This window comes from Apium graveolens, chromosome 1, assembly GCF_009905375.1.
Source record: "Apium graveolens cultivar Ventura chromosome 1, ASM990537v1, whole genome shotgun sequence".
Taxonomy (NCBI): Eukaryota; Viridiplantae; Streptophyta; class Magnoliopsida; order Apiales; family Apiaceae; genus Apium; species Apium graveolens.
In genome coordinates this window covers 44,430,490-44,448,001 of record NC_133647.1, presented here as the reverse complement: position 1 = coordinate 44,448,001, position 17,512 = coordinate 44,430,490, and the positions used below count along the sequence as shown (strand labels likewise).

At 33.7% G+C, this 17,512-nt stretch overlaps 2 protein-coding genes across 9 annotated transcripts; one reads left to right on the top strand and one right to left on the bottom strand.

Moving 5' to 3' along the window:
• The first annotated feature begins 5,662 nt into the window (after positions 1–5,662).
• LOC141663548 (hypothetical protein At1g04090-like) lies at positions 5,663–7,826 on the top strand. The gene is made up of 2 exons (XM_074469327.1): positions 5,663–5,957; positions 6,174–7,826. The coding sequence occupies exons 1-2, from the start codon at positions 5,861–5,863 to the stop codon at positions 7,727–7,729; spliced, it is 1,653 nt and encodes a 550-aa protein (XP_074325428.1). The 5' UTR covers positions 5,663–5,860; the 3' UTR covers positions 7,730–7,826.
• A 1,060-nt stretch (positions 7,827–8,886) lies between these two features.
• On the bottom strand, positions 8,887–14,054 carry LOC141663487 (F-box/FBD/LRR-repeat protein At1g13570-like). Of its 8 annotated transcripts, none has more exons than XR_012551544.1 (6): positions 13,544–13,636; positions 12,619–13,459; positions 12,315–12,479; positions 12,163–12,225; positions 11,758–11,889; positions 9,290–9,426 (listed from the first exon to the last, which is right to left on the bottom strand). XR_012551544.1 is itself a non-coding variant. In XM_074469314.1 (6 exons), the coding sequence occupies exons 1-5, from the start codon at positions 13,555–13,557 to the stop codon at positions 11,842–11,844; spliced, it is 1,131 nt and encodes a 376-aa protein (XP_074325415.1). In that variant the 5' UTR covers positions 13,558–13,636; the 3' UTR covers positions 9,291–9,426; positions 11,828–11,841. The 8 variants fall into 8 exon arrangements, 7 of the variants coding, with proteins under 7 accessions (XP_074325393.1, XP_074325394.1, XP_074325395.1 ...); XM_074469314.1 differs by having other exon boundaries at positions 9,291–9,426; positions 11,828–11,889; XM_074469292.1 differs by lacking the exons at positions 11,758–11,889; positions 13,544–13,636 and adding an exon at positions 13,958–14,054 and having other exon boundaries at positions 8,887–9,426.
• Positions 14,055–17,512: the final 3,458 nt, after the last annotated feature.

The following is a 17,512-nucleotide window of genomic DNA, read 5'->3' as shown; positions in this document are numbered from 1 at the left end:
AGCATGGATTGTGATTATTAGTAGTTTGGTTTGATTTGGAAGTGTTTTGGTAATTGAAGCTTGATTATAGTTCATAGGTCTTGATTGTGGTTGTTTGAGTTGAAAACCTTGGAGATTATGGACTGATGTGGTATGGTTTAGGTGAAGTTTTGTTGTATTGATGGTTATGAGTTGGTTGGTGGTTAATTGGAGTAGTTTAAACATTGGTAATCGCGTAAACATAGCCGTCGTAACGTCCGATTTTCTTTGGACTGTTTTTGTGCATAACATTAGGACCCGAGAACCCCCTGCTAGATTATGACCACTGCCATGTTTAGATAGCTCATGTTACGAGCTTCGTTTTGATATGTAGTTCGTTCGATTCCGATGCACGGTTTAGGAGAAATGACCGTTTCAAGTAACGGCGTTTCGCGAACGAAACTTTTCCCCTCGCCTTACTTTGAAACATAGGTTAAAGACCAAAAAGGGTTAATTAATGTATGAAACATTTATGGTAAGTGTGTTAGGCAGTTGGTAAGATACTCGCGAAGGAATCGCCTTAAAACTCGTAAAGGTTAAATTATTAAAAATGGTGGAGCCGAGGGTACTCGAGTGACTTAAGAGAATCAGTAAGCGCAAAACAAGCGTTAGAGTCTAAGTTAGTTAAATTATAGATTTACAAGTGACTTTGGTTTAATTCCAACTTACTTGTTGTTTATAGGTTACCAGACTCGTCCCGAGCCATTCGTAACCCCCAGTCGCTCAGGCAAGTTTTCTACCCGTTATAACTGTTGTTGTGATGAATATATGTATTTGCATTATCTTGCGATAGATGCGTGTTGGTTAATTAGCAAATGATGCAATATATTGAAGCATGCTGATATGGTATATATATGCATGCCTGTTTCGTATTCTTGCCAAATATATCTGTTGGTTCAGTTGATAATACCTATGCTAGAGAATAGCAGTAATTTGCATATACCCTTAGTATAGGGACCCAAAGGTGAAAACATTTTCTAAAACCGGGAGTCGAGGATCCCGAGTAGATTTTATATATATATATATATATATATATATATTTATATATATGTTTATAGTTTTCAAAACTATTAATCGAATAAGGTTTATTCGATAACTTGATTTTATTAATGAATATTATCTTGAATATTCATTCGAGGACTTATGACTCCTTTATATTATTTATTGAATATTACTTGGATATTCATTTGAGGATGTATGACTCCTTTATTTTATTTAATGAATATTATTTATAATATTCATTCGAGGACTTATGACTCAGCTTATTTATTTATTGAATATTATTTCGAATATTCATTCGAGGGCTTATAACTCAGCTTATTTTATTTATTGAATATTATTTGAATATTTATTTGAGGATCTATGACTCTGATTATTTGCTGAGATATATTCTTTATTTTATTAAAGAATAAGGTGTCGATAATCAAACTCACTTTTGATTATTCAAATAAAGATAGTACTTTCGTATAGGTATATCTTTGGTTATTTAATATTCATTTCAAGTATAAGTTTTAAAACTTCTACTTCAATTATTTTTATAAAGATTATTCTTTATGGGAATATTATTTAAATAATAATATTCAGATATTTTCTAATATATTGGGACTGATTTACCTTGTTAAATCAGCATCACTCCAAACATTCTTAAAAATGTTTTGCGAGTCTTCAAAATGATTTTTAAAAGTTAGAGCGGATCCCAAAACTCATTTTTATATTTAAGATCCTCCTTTCGAAGGGGATTTAAATACTCGCTCAAAACCTGAGGGATCCGGCTCTGTGGTGTGTTTTATATTCGCAACAAGGTTGCTGTTTTGATAAATGAATTGATTACTTACCCAACACTCGGGAAGTAAAATTCTTGGAACAAGTTAATCCATTAACAGGCATCGCCTGGGAAATATCGGTGAGTTTTCCTTTCCAACTAGATACGACTTCTTGGTGGAGCCGTATCAACAAGTTTCTACTTGGGGAAAGGGGGAACGAGCTTTACGTTTCAGAGTCATGGATTTCATCTGAACTAGGAGTGGCGTAAGTGGTCGAGTGGCGCCGGCCCAGCCTTATTATATTGGCCCAAATGGCCTGGAAGTTCCGCTAAGGCGGTCCATTCCTTAGGAGTTCAGTGTTCGGTTGACAAGTAAATCCGACAGGTTCTCCTCTACATGTAGAAAATGGTGGGGTTGCACTACTACGACTGATCATCGTAAGTGGTCTTCCTGGCGCGACAAACTCCCGTAATGAGTTCATCATCCAATTGGATATTTCTGCAACACTACCCAGAGCACTTCGATAGAAAGGCTACGGTTGGGCGATTGTTGAGTGTTGGCAGGGTCAAGTTTTCAAAATGATGTTTGCATCAAATGAAGTATCTCGTAACTTCATTTTATTTTGATGATATTTTAAAGATTTAATCTATTCAAATCTGGTCTTGTAGTCTCATCTATGTGATGAACCTTTGAAACTAATTATAACTTGAATGGTGGTAGTTCAAGTAGTATTTGGAAAAGATATAAGTATATTGGAGTATCTTGTAACTTCATCTTTTAAACTTATATCTAGTAAATGATTATCTTATGCATGATAAAGATTTTCAGAAAAATGTTGAGACAAGGTTAGATATATGAGATCACCTTGCAACGATATTTTTATACAGTTATACACTGGAACTTCGTGTGTATTATGCATGGAAGAGGACTTCCCATATTTTGAAAAGTATATATGTATATATATATATATACTGAATATTTTGCGACTTCATCGCATTAAGATATCAACTTGGTTCATTTCTTTTGACCAAGACTTTCATGAGTACTATGAGAAGGCTCATATATTGTTAATCATTATACATATTATTTTGGTGGGCTTGCTGCTCACCCTTGCTTTATTTCTTCATCACACAACAACAGTTAGGAAAGATGGCCAGACTCCAGCAGACCCAGCGCAAGCGCGTGGGAAGCGTCCCGCGTCTTCCCGTTGATGTTGTAGCTGCTATAGCTGCAGAGGTAGATCTATTGTAGATCAGACCATCTACTTTTGAGAATCAATTATGTATAATTATAACTTGTGGCAGATAATGGCAATTAACTGTAAATTTATCAAGTAATCATTTTGGGTTGTAATAACTTTTAAATTGTGGATTCAAAGACTTGTACTTATTTAAATTTCATCTCTGAGACTATAACGGGTTGTGGTGTGTGTTAGTGTGGGGTCACAGCATAAGGTTATTTATTATTAATTAAGTGAAGTGATATTGTGGAAAGAAAGACCGTGACGACCCGGATCCCCGACCCCGGATCTGGGGGTGTTACAATATTTCTATCATTTCAATGCTCTCATACCGGAGGGAATGCTTAGTCTGATACACTATCATCTGAAATTAGGTGTTTCATTCCCGACGAGTGTGGAGCTAGTAGTCTTCTGCTAAATTTATCGATTCCTTGCCAACAATGCAGATGAGGTGCCTATGAAAAGTTTCTTATATTTTGTATTTCACACATAGATGTTAGGAGTTGTCCCACATCGTTTGTGGGAGGGGCAGTTTGCTAGAATATAAGCAGCCAGATAACTCCAATTAGTATGAGGTCTTTTGGGAGGTGCCCAAAAACAAATCCGTGCGGGCTCGGCCCAAAGCGGACAATATCATACTAATGTGGAGTTAAGGCTTGCTCAGCAAGCCCAACAAGTGGTATCAGAGCTTCAGGTTATAAACGGTCCAAAACAATCTCAGATGGGCTCCACAAGTTACCTAGGAAGAGGCAAATGGGCTTGCCCCAGAATGGGCTCAAGGAAAAGGCAGACGGGCCTTCCAGTATGGGCCTAGGGGGAGCAGATAGCCAGATGGACTTTCAGTATGGGTCGAGGGGGAGCCTGGTCACACTGAAGGAGGCAGAATCGACAAGTGTCGGGCCCGATGTGTGAAGGGGGAGATTGTTAGGAGTTGTCCCACATCGTTTGTGGGAGGGGCAGTTTGCTAGAATATAAGCAGCCAGATAACTCCAATTAGTATGAGGCCTTTTGGGAGGTGCCCAAAACCAAAACCGTGAGGGCTCGGCCCAAAGCGGACAATATCATACTAATGTGGAGTTAGGCCTGCTCAGCAAGCCCAACAATAGACACTTGTAAATGATTTGTGTAAAAGAAATTATGATGAATGTTATAAACCGTGATCAATAACATTATCTTACTTAATCACAAAATGAAAGGGAGGCAGAATCTAGGCATCTAGCTATTTTTATAGTTAATAGAATTATATATTCCAATCACTGAGAAAATACATGCTTCTAGTAAGGGTGACCGTGTTTCAATTTATGTTATTACGAGAGATAAGGCTAACTTCCCCCGCATTGCTGAATCTTGCTCCAGATTTCATATTTGCGATGGCTTGGGCTTATAGGCAGACAATATATACTTCCGCTATCTAGTTTTCACTTGAGCCATAAAAAAGGTTATAATATGCCTTGAATATGATTTTAGAGGGTAATCTGTTTTGGCCTATTTTAATGGGATTTTCAGTAACTGCATAGAGAGTACTATATAAACCTTTAGGACATAATCTAAACATGTATTCTATATTCTTTTATTTGTATCAGCATAACATAAACGTAAACTGTAATATGTATCCTTAAGATCAATAAAATTTTTCTCTTCTGCCTATTTACGTTCTTTTCTTTACATTTATTATAATATTTCTTGTTTCCGTTATAACAAACAGGTATCAAGACACTGGTTCTAATTCTAGGGTTTGAATTTCGGTTCGTGCAGAAAGATGTCTGGTGGTATTAACGTGAAGGTCGACAAATTTACTGGGAGAAATGTACCTTTTTTTGCTAAATAGAAATGTACCTTTTAACCCTTAAGGTATGAGAAATGTACCTTTTAACCCTTATAATTGTACAACCCGGATGTCAAATGTCATTTTTACCCCTCCGATTTTTTACTATCACGGTAAAAAGGGCTAAAAGGTATGAAAATGCATACCTCGGGGGTCAAAGGGTATGCTCGATTGCTCGTAGAGTTCAGGGGTTTACGAGAATAATCACATACTCCCTCCGTCCCACTAGGATGTTTACATTGGGGGACGGGGGACCGGCACGCATTTTAAGTTTCACGTAAAACATGGTTTCCTAAATAATTTTAAATATTTTTTTCTTTTAAATAAAAATATAATATTTAAATTTTTATACAGAAAAAGAAAATTTTAAAAAAAAATTATAGAACTATATTTTATAATAGCCTTAAAATACTTGCCAAGAATGAGGCAAAAATATGTAAATAATTCAATGAAACTGAGGGAATATACTTTAAGGGCGAAAAGATTAATAAGGCTACAAACTATGATTATCCTTAAAAAAATTATGATTATATGAAACAAAACTCTATACAATATCAAACAGGTCAAGATCTGTCTAAAATTAAAATTAACAACAATTTATAAAAATAGATTGTTCGTTAAAATCTGAATGTGAATCTCAATTCTCAAGTGAAGACTCTGTTATGAGTACACATAAATTGTCATGGGAATTTCTGTCAGTTGGCGCATCGCCAAAAATTGGATTGGAATCCAAACTACTGATATTCTGAATTTAGACAGAGCATAATTGTTTTTGGGACCCTGAAATCAGCAGAGAATTTGGCACAGCTGTGATGACTCTAGATTGTAAAACATGCATCCAATGATTAAAAGCTAGCCAGCCTAGCATAACCCTTTTTTCTTTTCTTTTCTTTTCCTCTGTTATCACTCTATAACAACAACTCTATTTAATAACTGCATTGCCGACACATCCACAAACATTGGTCTCCCACTTCTTGTCTTTCAAACCACCTTTTTCATTTTATTTATCAAAAAATGAGAAGATTTCGCAGTTTCTTCAGCAGATCCTCCAAGCCTCTGCCAGTTGAATCCTCCTTCAACTTCCCTAATCCACTTCCCACTTGGCCTCCAGGTATTTGTTTTTATAATCTTACTCTCTCCCTCCCCAATTCAATTTTTTGACCCAACTTTGTTTATTTATCGTATCAAATGTTATGTTTTTAAGGCTTGATCATTGGATAATCTTGAAAATGAAAGACTCAAGTAATTACCATTAGTATAGATATGATTGATCATTAATTTGTATGTGATCATGTGTTGATCTTGAATTATTTATATGTATGTCTAGGTGATGGTTTTGCAAGTGGGATCATTGATCTAGGGGGGTTACAAGTGTGTCAAGTTACAACTTTTAATAAAATTTGGTCTACATTAGAAGGTGGTCCTCATAATCTCGGTGCTACATTTTACGAACCTTCTTCGATTCCAGAAGGTTTCTTTATGCTTACAAGTTATAGCCAATCTAACAACAAACAACTGTTTGGATGGGTTCTTGTTGCTAAAGATGTTAGTAGTGATGAATCTGAAAATAGTACTAAGATTTTAGAGAAACCAATTGATTATACACTTGTTTGGACTAGTGAGTCGAAGAAGAATAAGTTAGGGGATAATGGTTATATATGGCTTCCAACCCCACCAGAGGGGTATAGATCAGTTGGCCATGTTGTTACCACTTCATCGGATAAGCCATCCATTGATAAGATCCGTTGTGTGCGGTCTCATTTTACGGAAGAGAGTGAGATTGACTCATGGATTTGGGGTTTAGAGAAGGAGGTTGATCCTGATGGATTGAATTTATATGGTTCGAAACCTGCTCACAGGGGTCCTCAAGCTGTAGGTGTGCCTGTAGGTACATTTATAGTCCAGAATAGTGGGGAGGCGAAGTTGTTGGATTGTTTGAAAAATGTCCAGCCTAATTTATCAGTCATGCCTAATCTAGACCAGATTTATGCCCTCATAAAATGTTACTCTCCATTGGTGTATTTTCATCCTGATGAAGAGTACCTTCCGTCCTCACTTTGTTGGTTTTTCGAGAACGGGGCATTATTGTATACAAAAGGTGAAGAATTGAACCCCTGTCCTGTGGAGCACCCACATGGCTCAAACCTTCCTCAAGGAGGGACGAATGATGGGGTGCACTGGTTATGCCAACCAGAGGAAGAAAGTTTCAAGAAAGGGAATTTGGCTAGTGCAGAGTCTTATGTAAATGTTAAGCCTATGTTTGGGGGAACCTTCACCGATATAGCTTTATGGGTTTTTTACCCTTTCAATGGACCAGCAAGGGTTAAAATTGGGGCTCTTAATCTTTCCTTGGGTAAAATTGGACAACACGAAGGCGACTGGGAACATGTGACATTACGGATAAGTAATTTCAGTGGCGAACTTAGAAGTGTCTACTTATCGACACATGCTAAAGGAATGTGGATTAGTGCTTCCGAACTTGAGTATGAAAAAGGTAACAAGCCCGTAGTCTATTCATCATTGCACGGCCATGCCTTATATCCCAAGGCAGGATGTGTTTTACAAGGAAGTGGAGGAATAGGGATAAGAAATGACACCGGAAAAAGTTCCAACGTAATGGACACTGGAGAGAAGTTTGTGATTGTTTCCGGGGACTACCTGTCGATCATTGAACCGCCATGGTTGAATTATTGTAGAGAATGGGGTTCAAGAATCAGCTATGACTTTGCAGCGGAGGTTAAAAAAGTAAAGGAAAAGTTGCCACATAAGCTGAGAGGTTCATTTGAGAGTATTGTCAAGAGTTTGCCTAATGAAATGCTGGGTGAAGTTGGACCAACGGGGCCAAAAATGAAGGTTAGTTGGAGCGGAGATGAGAGGGTTTGATGACATTGTGCCTTGTGGATATTATATATAGATTTGTATTCTGATTAGACAGTTTGTGTGATTCATTTATATTTGTGGATTGTGCTTTCAGTTTTTACTCTGCAGTTCCATATATCTATTTCTGAACAAACTGCACAACTAGGGATGCAAACTTAAGCTCCGTTATTTAAAATTTCATCTGAGTTTGAATATGTTTATTAAATCAGGCTCTAGTCGAGTTGTACACTTGTTTGGTTTGAAATCTACTCGAGTTCACCTCAAATTTATCAGCGTCATAAATTCATAAAGATAGGTTCTATAAAAACTGCTCTAAATTGGAGACCTCTATGATCTTATTATTTAGGCTTAATAAGCTTTGAAGCTTAATATTTTGCACCAATATACTGCCAGTAATATACATTTTCAGTTCTTCGGGATAAAAAAAAAAGGGTTTTGAACCAGATATGTTGATTTATTAGTACAAACTTTATTATGGCTTAAGGAAACGTCATTAAGATTTTATTTATTTGCCGTTAGATTAATATAATTCAGTGATTCAAATATCTACACACATGACACATTACACTGCCCACATGTACTTACATCTCGCTTCATTTCTTGTAGCCATTTGTTGTTAAAACTTGAAACTTCATCCTAAAAATATGTTTTTTACAAGAAGTTTCAAAATCAAAACTATATGTTTAGAACACTTTTAAATAACCAATTTCATATTATTATTTTTTTCGCTAATTTATTACACGCCTACTCGCGGTGATCGACTTTCTACAACCCAACCACTCAATTTCATATTATTGATAACACCTAATTGTGTCTATGACAGATTTTCTTGTCCAACTACCAATACAATTCTAATATATTTTAATCAATCGATTATAGTTAATGAATATTGACGACATCATTAATCTTTTAATAGTATTTAGTGTTTTCTGTTATATATGTTACAAATATATTTATAAAGTTAGATCATTACTTGAATTTCTAACTAATTAACGTTTTAATAAAGGTTAATAAATAGTATATAGCAATAGTAGTAAATAATAAGTAAATAAATAGTATATATCAATTATTGCTGTATACTATATACTATATACTATGAAATAGTATATAGTAATAATAATGCAAGTAAATAGGAAATACAAATGAGAAAAAGAAGACGGCGAGTGGGCTTGATGTTAAATTGTTAACGAGAGAAAATTTAACATACTAGTTGAGTACGATAATGTTAAATTGTTAACGAGAGAAAATTTAACATACTAGTTGAGTACAATACTACCTCTTACGAGACTAATAAAACATTATGTTATTTGGCTAATAGATACTGAAGTTTTTACTCCATCTTGAAACACAAGTTGGCGCTGCTACTAGCAGCCAACTGCATATTACATTATTAACTCTACAGTTGTCGATGCACATCTATTGAACTGGAACAACTCCCGTGAAATCCTCGACCTTACCTCTTCATCAGTTGCGCTGCTGAATCCAAGACTCATGATTTCAAGTGACGGGGAAGATACAAGCATAAGCTTTATGAAGCGAAGTTCAGCCGTCGAACCAACCATCCCGCTAATATCCACAGTTTGAAGTTTGTCCAGAAGCATGTCCCTAATGGGTAATTGCAAATACTTTTCAACTGATTTTCCAGAGTTCTTGCTCACTGCTTCCGAGTCCAAACCACTCCTGCTATTTCCTATAGGATTCTGCATACAAGGTTGTGTAAGAATATAGCATTCACAAATAACAAACATCTAAAACTTAATCAAATTTATAATAGTAACACAGGTATATTTTTGCAGTCGGGGTAGACCAAGTGAAATAAGCGACATTTGTAGAAACCTCTCCTGCCTATCCAAAAAACATCTCTATGGTTTGGACTGTGGTGTGGTGTTCGGGATTTATGCAGTCTAGGTTGCTTAATGATCTATGAATAAAACTAGTGCTGGAACAAGAAATTTAAATATGGACAGTTCAGGCGAAATGGGGTATTGGCATTAAATTAAGCTACTACTGCCAGTGCAAAGTAAGGAAGAGGTAAACTGCCAACACGGTTGTAATTTTATAATAAAATGACTCGCGATTTTCATTGTTTATGGCATTCTAAGATTGACTTGACAGTTGACACCTACCTACTCATTTACCTACGCATTTGTTTAGTAAGCAATGCAGAGCGTGTTGTAGTACTATAGTATTAATTATTCTGCAGTGGCTTTAGGATTAGGAGTACGATCCACCGTCTATTACATACTCCAAGATATAAACACTCCAACAAATAATCAGCCAGAATACTGCCTTGATTCTATCCTGATTTTTTTGGCCTTTAGTGTCTCAATCTAAATAATAGTCTTAGATAGGTATGTGAATATAAGAATTGAATAATAACAAAACAGAGGGGAACATTTCACGAGTTGGCATGTAACAGATAGATCAAGTGCCAACAAGTTCAAATAAAAAGAAGCTTATAACCTCTATTGGTCATATTGGACCCGTATTATCCTATACATACTAATCCATACTAAGTGTGTGTGGTTTGAACAACGTTGATCAACATTTAAACTGCAAACAGCACCATATGACACGGTTTGGGGAAAACTTAATCTGGAACCGCATACATAGGAAGCAGTTTATGAGGAGTGCTGTGCGCGGTATATGACACCCCTAGATTATAACGTGTCCCAATATAAGACAATTGGATAGTAGTGAATGATAAAGGAATTGCTAATCCCCAACAGCCCGATAATGTTAGGGAAGATAATAGACAAGGGAAATATAATATTAGATAAAGGAAAACTTTAGATTAAGAGAGGACAAAGTACGATTCAACATACTTGTCAACATGCAAAGGTGAGGCTAGGCGTCATTGCACCGCCTAGGTGGTTAGGCGCTCTCCTAGGAAACCATTAGGTGGAGTATAAGCACAACTCTAAATGTTAATTACTTTTCTTATATACATACATTTATAATAATAACATAGAAGAACTATATAATTATGTATATATATATATATGTGTGTGTGCATAACTCTGGTAAGAAAACATTAGGAAAAAGTCCAGAAACTTTGATTCTGAAAGCAGCAGGGCAGAGTAGCAGATGCTTCTTTTTCCTCCTTTAACTGTTGAAAATTAGAGTTTGACGACTGTTTTCTTAATATAACGTGTTTTCTCTATAGAAATACGGCCTATACCGGGTCATTAGAAACCTTTTGGATCAGATATAACCACAACAAGGCAGATTTAGGCGTTTCCTAGCCATCTAATAGCCGTCTAAGGATGTCCAGGCAACCTTTGGTGTCGCCTACTTCAAAAAAATCTAGGCGGGTCGAACGCCTACCCGCTTACTATCGCCTTCTCACCTAGACAATGCTTAGACGACACCTTGATAACTATGCGATCCTATAATAAACAGCACATGAAAATTTAGATACAATGTGATTTGTAGAGTGAAAGCATATATAAGAGAATGTGAGCCCAGATTGAAAGAGAACAAGGTGGAAAACCAAAATTACACGAGTCAAAACAAGACAACATTTTCGTGTAAGCAGCTTATGATAATAGGTAGAAATACCAATCACAAGGAAATAACTGAATTCTTTTACACCTGGTAAAGATAATCAAATAAGGGAAAGTGAATTAACTTTAACTAAAACATGTTGAATATAATTTAAAGAATTTAGTAGAAGCCAACAACTTTTAGGGGAATCAAATAAAGCAAAATTTAAGGTGCATGTCTAACTTAATTAACGATGTACATTTATTTCATTTATAGAACTACCAAAGGAATAGACATCAGGATTGAGATGTCTGCGATCATAAATTCTTAAAAACAATATCATTTTTATAATTCTTAGATAATTTAAATTTGGATATGGTATAATGAGAATGTTGATAAAATAAACATTCTCAGAGTTGGATCTCACTGTACCAAACAACAGTACAGAAAGAATTATTTCAGATATCCCATGCTACAAAGTATAGCACAAGGTTGTCTGTCAACAGAAAATTAGTAATTTAATTGGCACAATGTTAGCTCTTTACCTGAAGGGTAGTCATAAGCTCTTTACTTGAAGGGGAGTCACAGGCATAGTAAAGGACACTCATGACTCACCTTGTTACTATTAGTCATAAGCTCTTTGTGACTGTTCGCCTGAACTTGCAAATTTTAGCTGCCTGCAGTATTGTTTGTGTTTCAAAAAAGGTCTTCCTGTACCATAGGTCAAAAATTTAAATTCTGCTGGACATTAATTTATTCAAGTTCTAAATCCTTTTAATGTTCTTATAAATTACTTTTTGTTGTTTTTATTGTATATACATCAGTTCATTTTCTCCTTTTCATATTTATATGACTGTTTAGATATTATTTTCAGGCCTGTGTCATTGATTACTTACATACATCACGTCTCTACTTTAAAAAACATATATTTTTAGACCTAGGAATTTAACCTTCGCTCCTACGAAATAAGTAAGCCCAACTCCAGCTTCGGTTCTTAGTTTCTCATCACAAACCTCGAAAATATATAGAAAAATTATCCATTGAAGTAACGAATAATAATATTTAAAAATATATTTTAGACTGCTTCAGGTTTAGTTCTTACCGGTCCCATAGAAAGATATTGCAGGTTGGGTGAACTTCTGATCAAGCAAAGAACATACTTAATCTGAACCAAATCATGAAATCCAACACCAGCGAAGTACAGATATTTCAAGTTCTCCATTTTTGTTGTAAGCATCTCCGGAATAGTTGAAGCTGGTTTCAAGGACTATACACATGTATGATAAATTTGGGCGGAAAAATGAATTAAAACATGAAATACAAAATGCAGGATGACATGTATTGCTAATCATATTTGTGAATGACAATACTAATCAAATAAATCTATAAGGTTATTTCCACTTTACCTTGAGGAAAAGATCATCAACAAGCAGATTATTCATTTTAGGCATGCTGCCAACAAATCCCTCTAAATTGACAATTTTCTCTCTAGGATCTGTCACTTTTTTCAAAGAGAGACTAATGAGATGCACCTTTTGGGTGCATTCAAACAATTTCCAGTCAATATCTCCGCTGTAAATGATCAGTATACTAAGATTGCTATGATTTTTAAATAGACATCCCAAATGTTTAATCCCAATGCAACATTCCATGATCAATTGCTCAAGTTTAGGCCCGAATGATATGTCAGCAGTAATTATGACTTTCATAAGCCTAACACTTTCTAGAAGAAAGAAGCCTCCAAATCTAAGGGGTGGTTTCAATATGCAGTAACCGAGAGTCAGATCATTTAACTTGAAACAGGAAAACAAATAAGAGGGCATTGTGTAGGGAATTTCTTGAGCATTAAGAAGTTTGAAATTCCTAACCTCGTTATTTGATATGTTTTTAATCCAAAAATCCGTTTCTATACATTCATTAAGAGGCAGATCTGGAGGAATGAAGAGAAGGAAGTTCAAAACTGGGCCAGTGTGTAGTAAAAGAATGTCATTAACGGCTTTGACAGCTTCAAATAGTTGAGATTGTTTATCTTTCTTGGAAACTAATTGTGAGAAAAAGTTGTCATCAAAAATTAGGTTTGGGTGTGTTCCCCATATATTCCTCCATGTTGTGGAAAGGATACTAGTTCTTGCTGCATCGCGAACGGGCAAGCGTATCAAAATAGCATCTAATAAGAGTGTGGGCAAGTTGCTGATTCTGTCAGCTCCGCAGTCAAGTCGCCTTGTTTTAGAAGCCGTGGCCATGTTTCTGGAGATAAAAGGAGCAAATAGTAAGTATGGTATTAAGAAGTGTTAAGCATCAACTGGTACTGGTAGCAATTAAAGAGCTCACTTAGCAGTTCGCATATAGTACGAGCATCATATAACAATGCTAAAAACACATAATGATTTTGCTTCTCGGAGCATTTTTAGATTTGCATAGCTTACCTCTATAATCCTAAAAGTAGAGACCCAGACCCTGTTACCACCGTAAAAGACCTAGGGGGTATTATAAATGCAATCGCAATTAAACAACACATACATAAACCAAAAACATAACAGATATGGAGTAGTAATACTTGGAAAAATTAGGGCTCGCTTCCCTTGCCACAAAAAGCTAAAAACACACAAGAAAATAGAATGAAGCAAAAGTAACTTCATAAAAACTAAACAAACCCTGAAAATAATAATTTCCGTGAAACAAATAGAGCCTGGGACAAGGATTTACAAGAATGACCCAATAAAGCTGGAAGACACTACTACTAACCTTACTAAGAAGATGAGCTACTCTAATCTGACGTCTTTAAGAATCAATATTTTAATTTTTGTAAGAGCGTATGCACCAGTTGATAGCATCAATTCAATTAACGGAGTTATTAGTATTTATGCTAAATCCACTTTTTTCCTTAATTTTATAATATGAGAATAACGGTATAATTTTATGAGATTAAAAATTCTCATTAAAGATGTGGTTTATAGGAATCGAACTCAAGTTATTTCATTCAACTATACAACCTCTTACCACTACATCATATTGTCACATGTACTTTTTATCATACACATAATATGTAAGTGTGCTAAATGAATATTTTATTTAACTTTAAACATATTTGCTTGAATTCCGCAATAAAATGATAGTTAGTTGAATATTTGTACAGTTAATTTTAAAAAATTAAATTCCAGATATAAAATTAGGCACAGTACATAAATGGATTATTATCTTATTTATTAACCATTTATTAGTTTGAAAATATATCTCATATATTTTTAACATATTTTTTATTATAAAAAGTAATTAAAATGTACATATATAATTTTTTAAAAAATATTGAATATAGAATCGCTTATATATAAATAATCTATATTGGTATTACATATTTAGATAAGTTTGAATTATAATGAGTCAATGCATTTTAGAACTTGGCCCATTGTTCAAAAAATACTCAAAATTTGACTACAAGACCCGGTCGAAAAACATCGTCACATTCTACGTTTAGTAAATTTAAATTACAAGCTCGGCGAGAATATCTTACCAATAATGTGAAATTTTTTAATATCTTATGTTAATATAAATTAATGTGTTTGAGGTCTTTATATGATCAAGTCAATTGATTATTTATATTAAAATTACTAATTTCACTGGTAACGCATTATTATTTTTGGGATTTGTCCCAAATTTAAGAATATTTGAAATTTGAAATGATATCTCACTAGATTTGTTAAAACAACGATTATATATTAAATCGATTTATTTTTCATTTTTCACTTTAAAAAAATTAACTTTTTAAAAAGAATTCTTTTAGATCAACAATATTCATTGATCAAGATAATATTGTACAAATATTTTGAATTATTTTAATATTTTGAATTATTCAAATAAAAGTTATATCTATACTATATTGTAGCATTTGATTCAATGCATTTTATATTATTTAAGAAAAAAAGCATATATTTTTCAATAATTTGAAGGAATTAACCAGTTCAACTGATATTTATAAAATTTTATCGAACTGAAAATTTTTAATTTTACAAAAATAGTATAAAATGTTATCAAATTATTATATGAAGAAATATTGGAGTCGTAATGAAAGAAACTTAAAAAAAGTTTCAATAACGATATAAATATAATTTTTCATTCAAATTCTTGAAAAAAATCATGAATATCAATAATAAGTCTTAAAAATATATAATTCGTTTTTATGTTACAACCATGATTGATACACGGTTGCATAAAAAATAGATATGGATTGTTTGTCACTGATAATGTGAATACTATATATAAATTATAGCAATTTATTTATTACATAATTTTAATTTTTGAATAATTATAAATGTATGTTATTTAAGTAATCAATTATCTCACTAGATGTTAATAATGATTATACATGTACATAAATCAGATATTTAGCATATAAATAATTGAAACCATCATAATTTGCTAAGAGATGTAACATACAATAATTTACATGCTAACACACACATACATATAACTTAATCTTACTTTGCTAAAAGTAGTGTAAATAAAAAACTCACATTTTCCCATACATACATACGTTGAATTTCAAAAACTAATATTTTTCATTATAATCAACTTTAATATTAACAATAATGTAAATTTTACATTATTGTATATTATGATTGCAAGTCATTCTGACTTCAGTTATGCATTTTTTATCTTTTTAAATTGAGTAAGTTAATTGTAAGTTAGTAGTTAACTCTGTAATAATATAGAGCAGTACTTATAGTTTATTTAAATAAAATTCAAGATTTTGGTCAACTCTGTATTCAACATATATGTTAATTTGTAGCTTTTTATTTGTAAACATACTAACGACATTCTACAGATTAAGTTTAATCGTTTCGTTTTAAACGTACACTTACTATTCTGTTTATATTCATTCATTAAATATAAAATAACGGGTAAGAAAAATATAATATAATTATAATTGAGGGGATATTCACTCCTAAAAGTGAGGAAGCATTCGAAGCTCCTAATGTTATAGAGGGGGACATGGAGCTTGTTGGAGAGAAATTTTATCTCCATTTCTTCAAAATTTGACTCAAGAGCCTATATAAGGATATTGTTGGAGTTGCTCTACAAACATTATAATTGCATAACGCATAAAAAAACTCTAGAAAATGACCCGTGTCTCGCACGGCTTATTATGCTAATTACTATTTATTGAATAAATAATTATATTATATGTCATAAATTTAAGTTCATCTCTATTATTTAATGGTCCTACAAATAGTATCCAATTGTATATTGTTGGATAATTTTAGATTTTTGATAAGATCGTGGATAAATTTATATTTTTGATAAAATTTTTGTTGAATCACATTATCACACGTGTCTTAATCTAGATTTACATATTGAAAATTGTCTATAAATAATATCATGATCTTCATGTTATAGTCATCTCAAACACTACAAATCTTTGCATAATGAATTCATTAAAAAAATTACTAAGTAAGAGACAAAAACACAGTCAAGAAGAGACTGAAATTATGAATACCATGGTGAATGAAGTAGCGATGATGATGGAGTTCATCGATACTCCAGATGAAGCACAAGGACGGGGCTCGCGGCCTGGAAAATCTTCTAATCATCCTAGAGAAAGGCTATCGAGAGGGAAAAATCTCATGGAAGATTATTTCGTTGATCGTCCAATATTCAATGAAAATGATTTTCGTCGGAGGTATAGAATGCGGCCTCATGTTTTCAATCGCCTCGTGTTTTGCCAATCTTACTTCTTTCCGTTCCTCACGTGCATCAAGTCTTGCTTGCCTTGCTTCTTTTCGTTTCTCAAGTTTTAGCATCTCCCTTGACATTTGAAGGGTTTACTCGTCTCTTTTGATGTTGGCCTCCACTAGTTATTTTTGGTGACATTGCATATTATTGAAGATAATCATAGACATCTCTTCTTTTCGGTCATCCGTTGCTTTTCTTTCTTTTTTGCATGTTTGGATGCCTTTACTCCCATCGGTCTAACTGGATTAGAAGGATTTTCTGTTTCTCGGTTTGACTCTGGAGTTGTGAAACCCTCTTCATCAACGCAGTCATCACTATTCAAATTGATTGGTGATTTAGTTTGCGTTCGAAAATTTCGTTGAAATGGTGGAGAAGTAGTGGGAACGTCTACAAATTGAGGATGTGTTGTAACTGCTTCATAACATTCCCATTTGTCAAATGTCTTATTTATTTCCTTGAAATATAATCCTTGAGCCTGAGTTATCTAAAAAAATAAAAAAAATGGATACTAAGTTAGCACATGAATAATATAAAAGCGTATTTAAAATATATATATATTTTACCTCATCT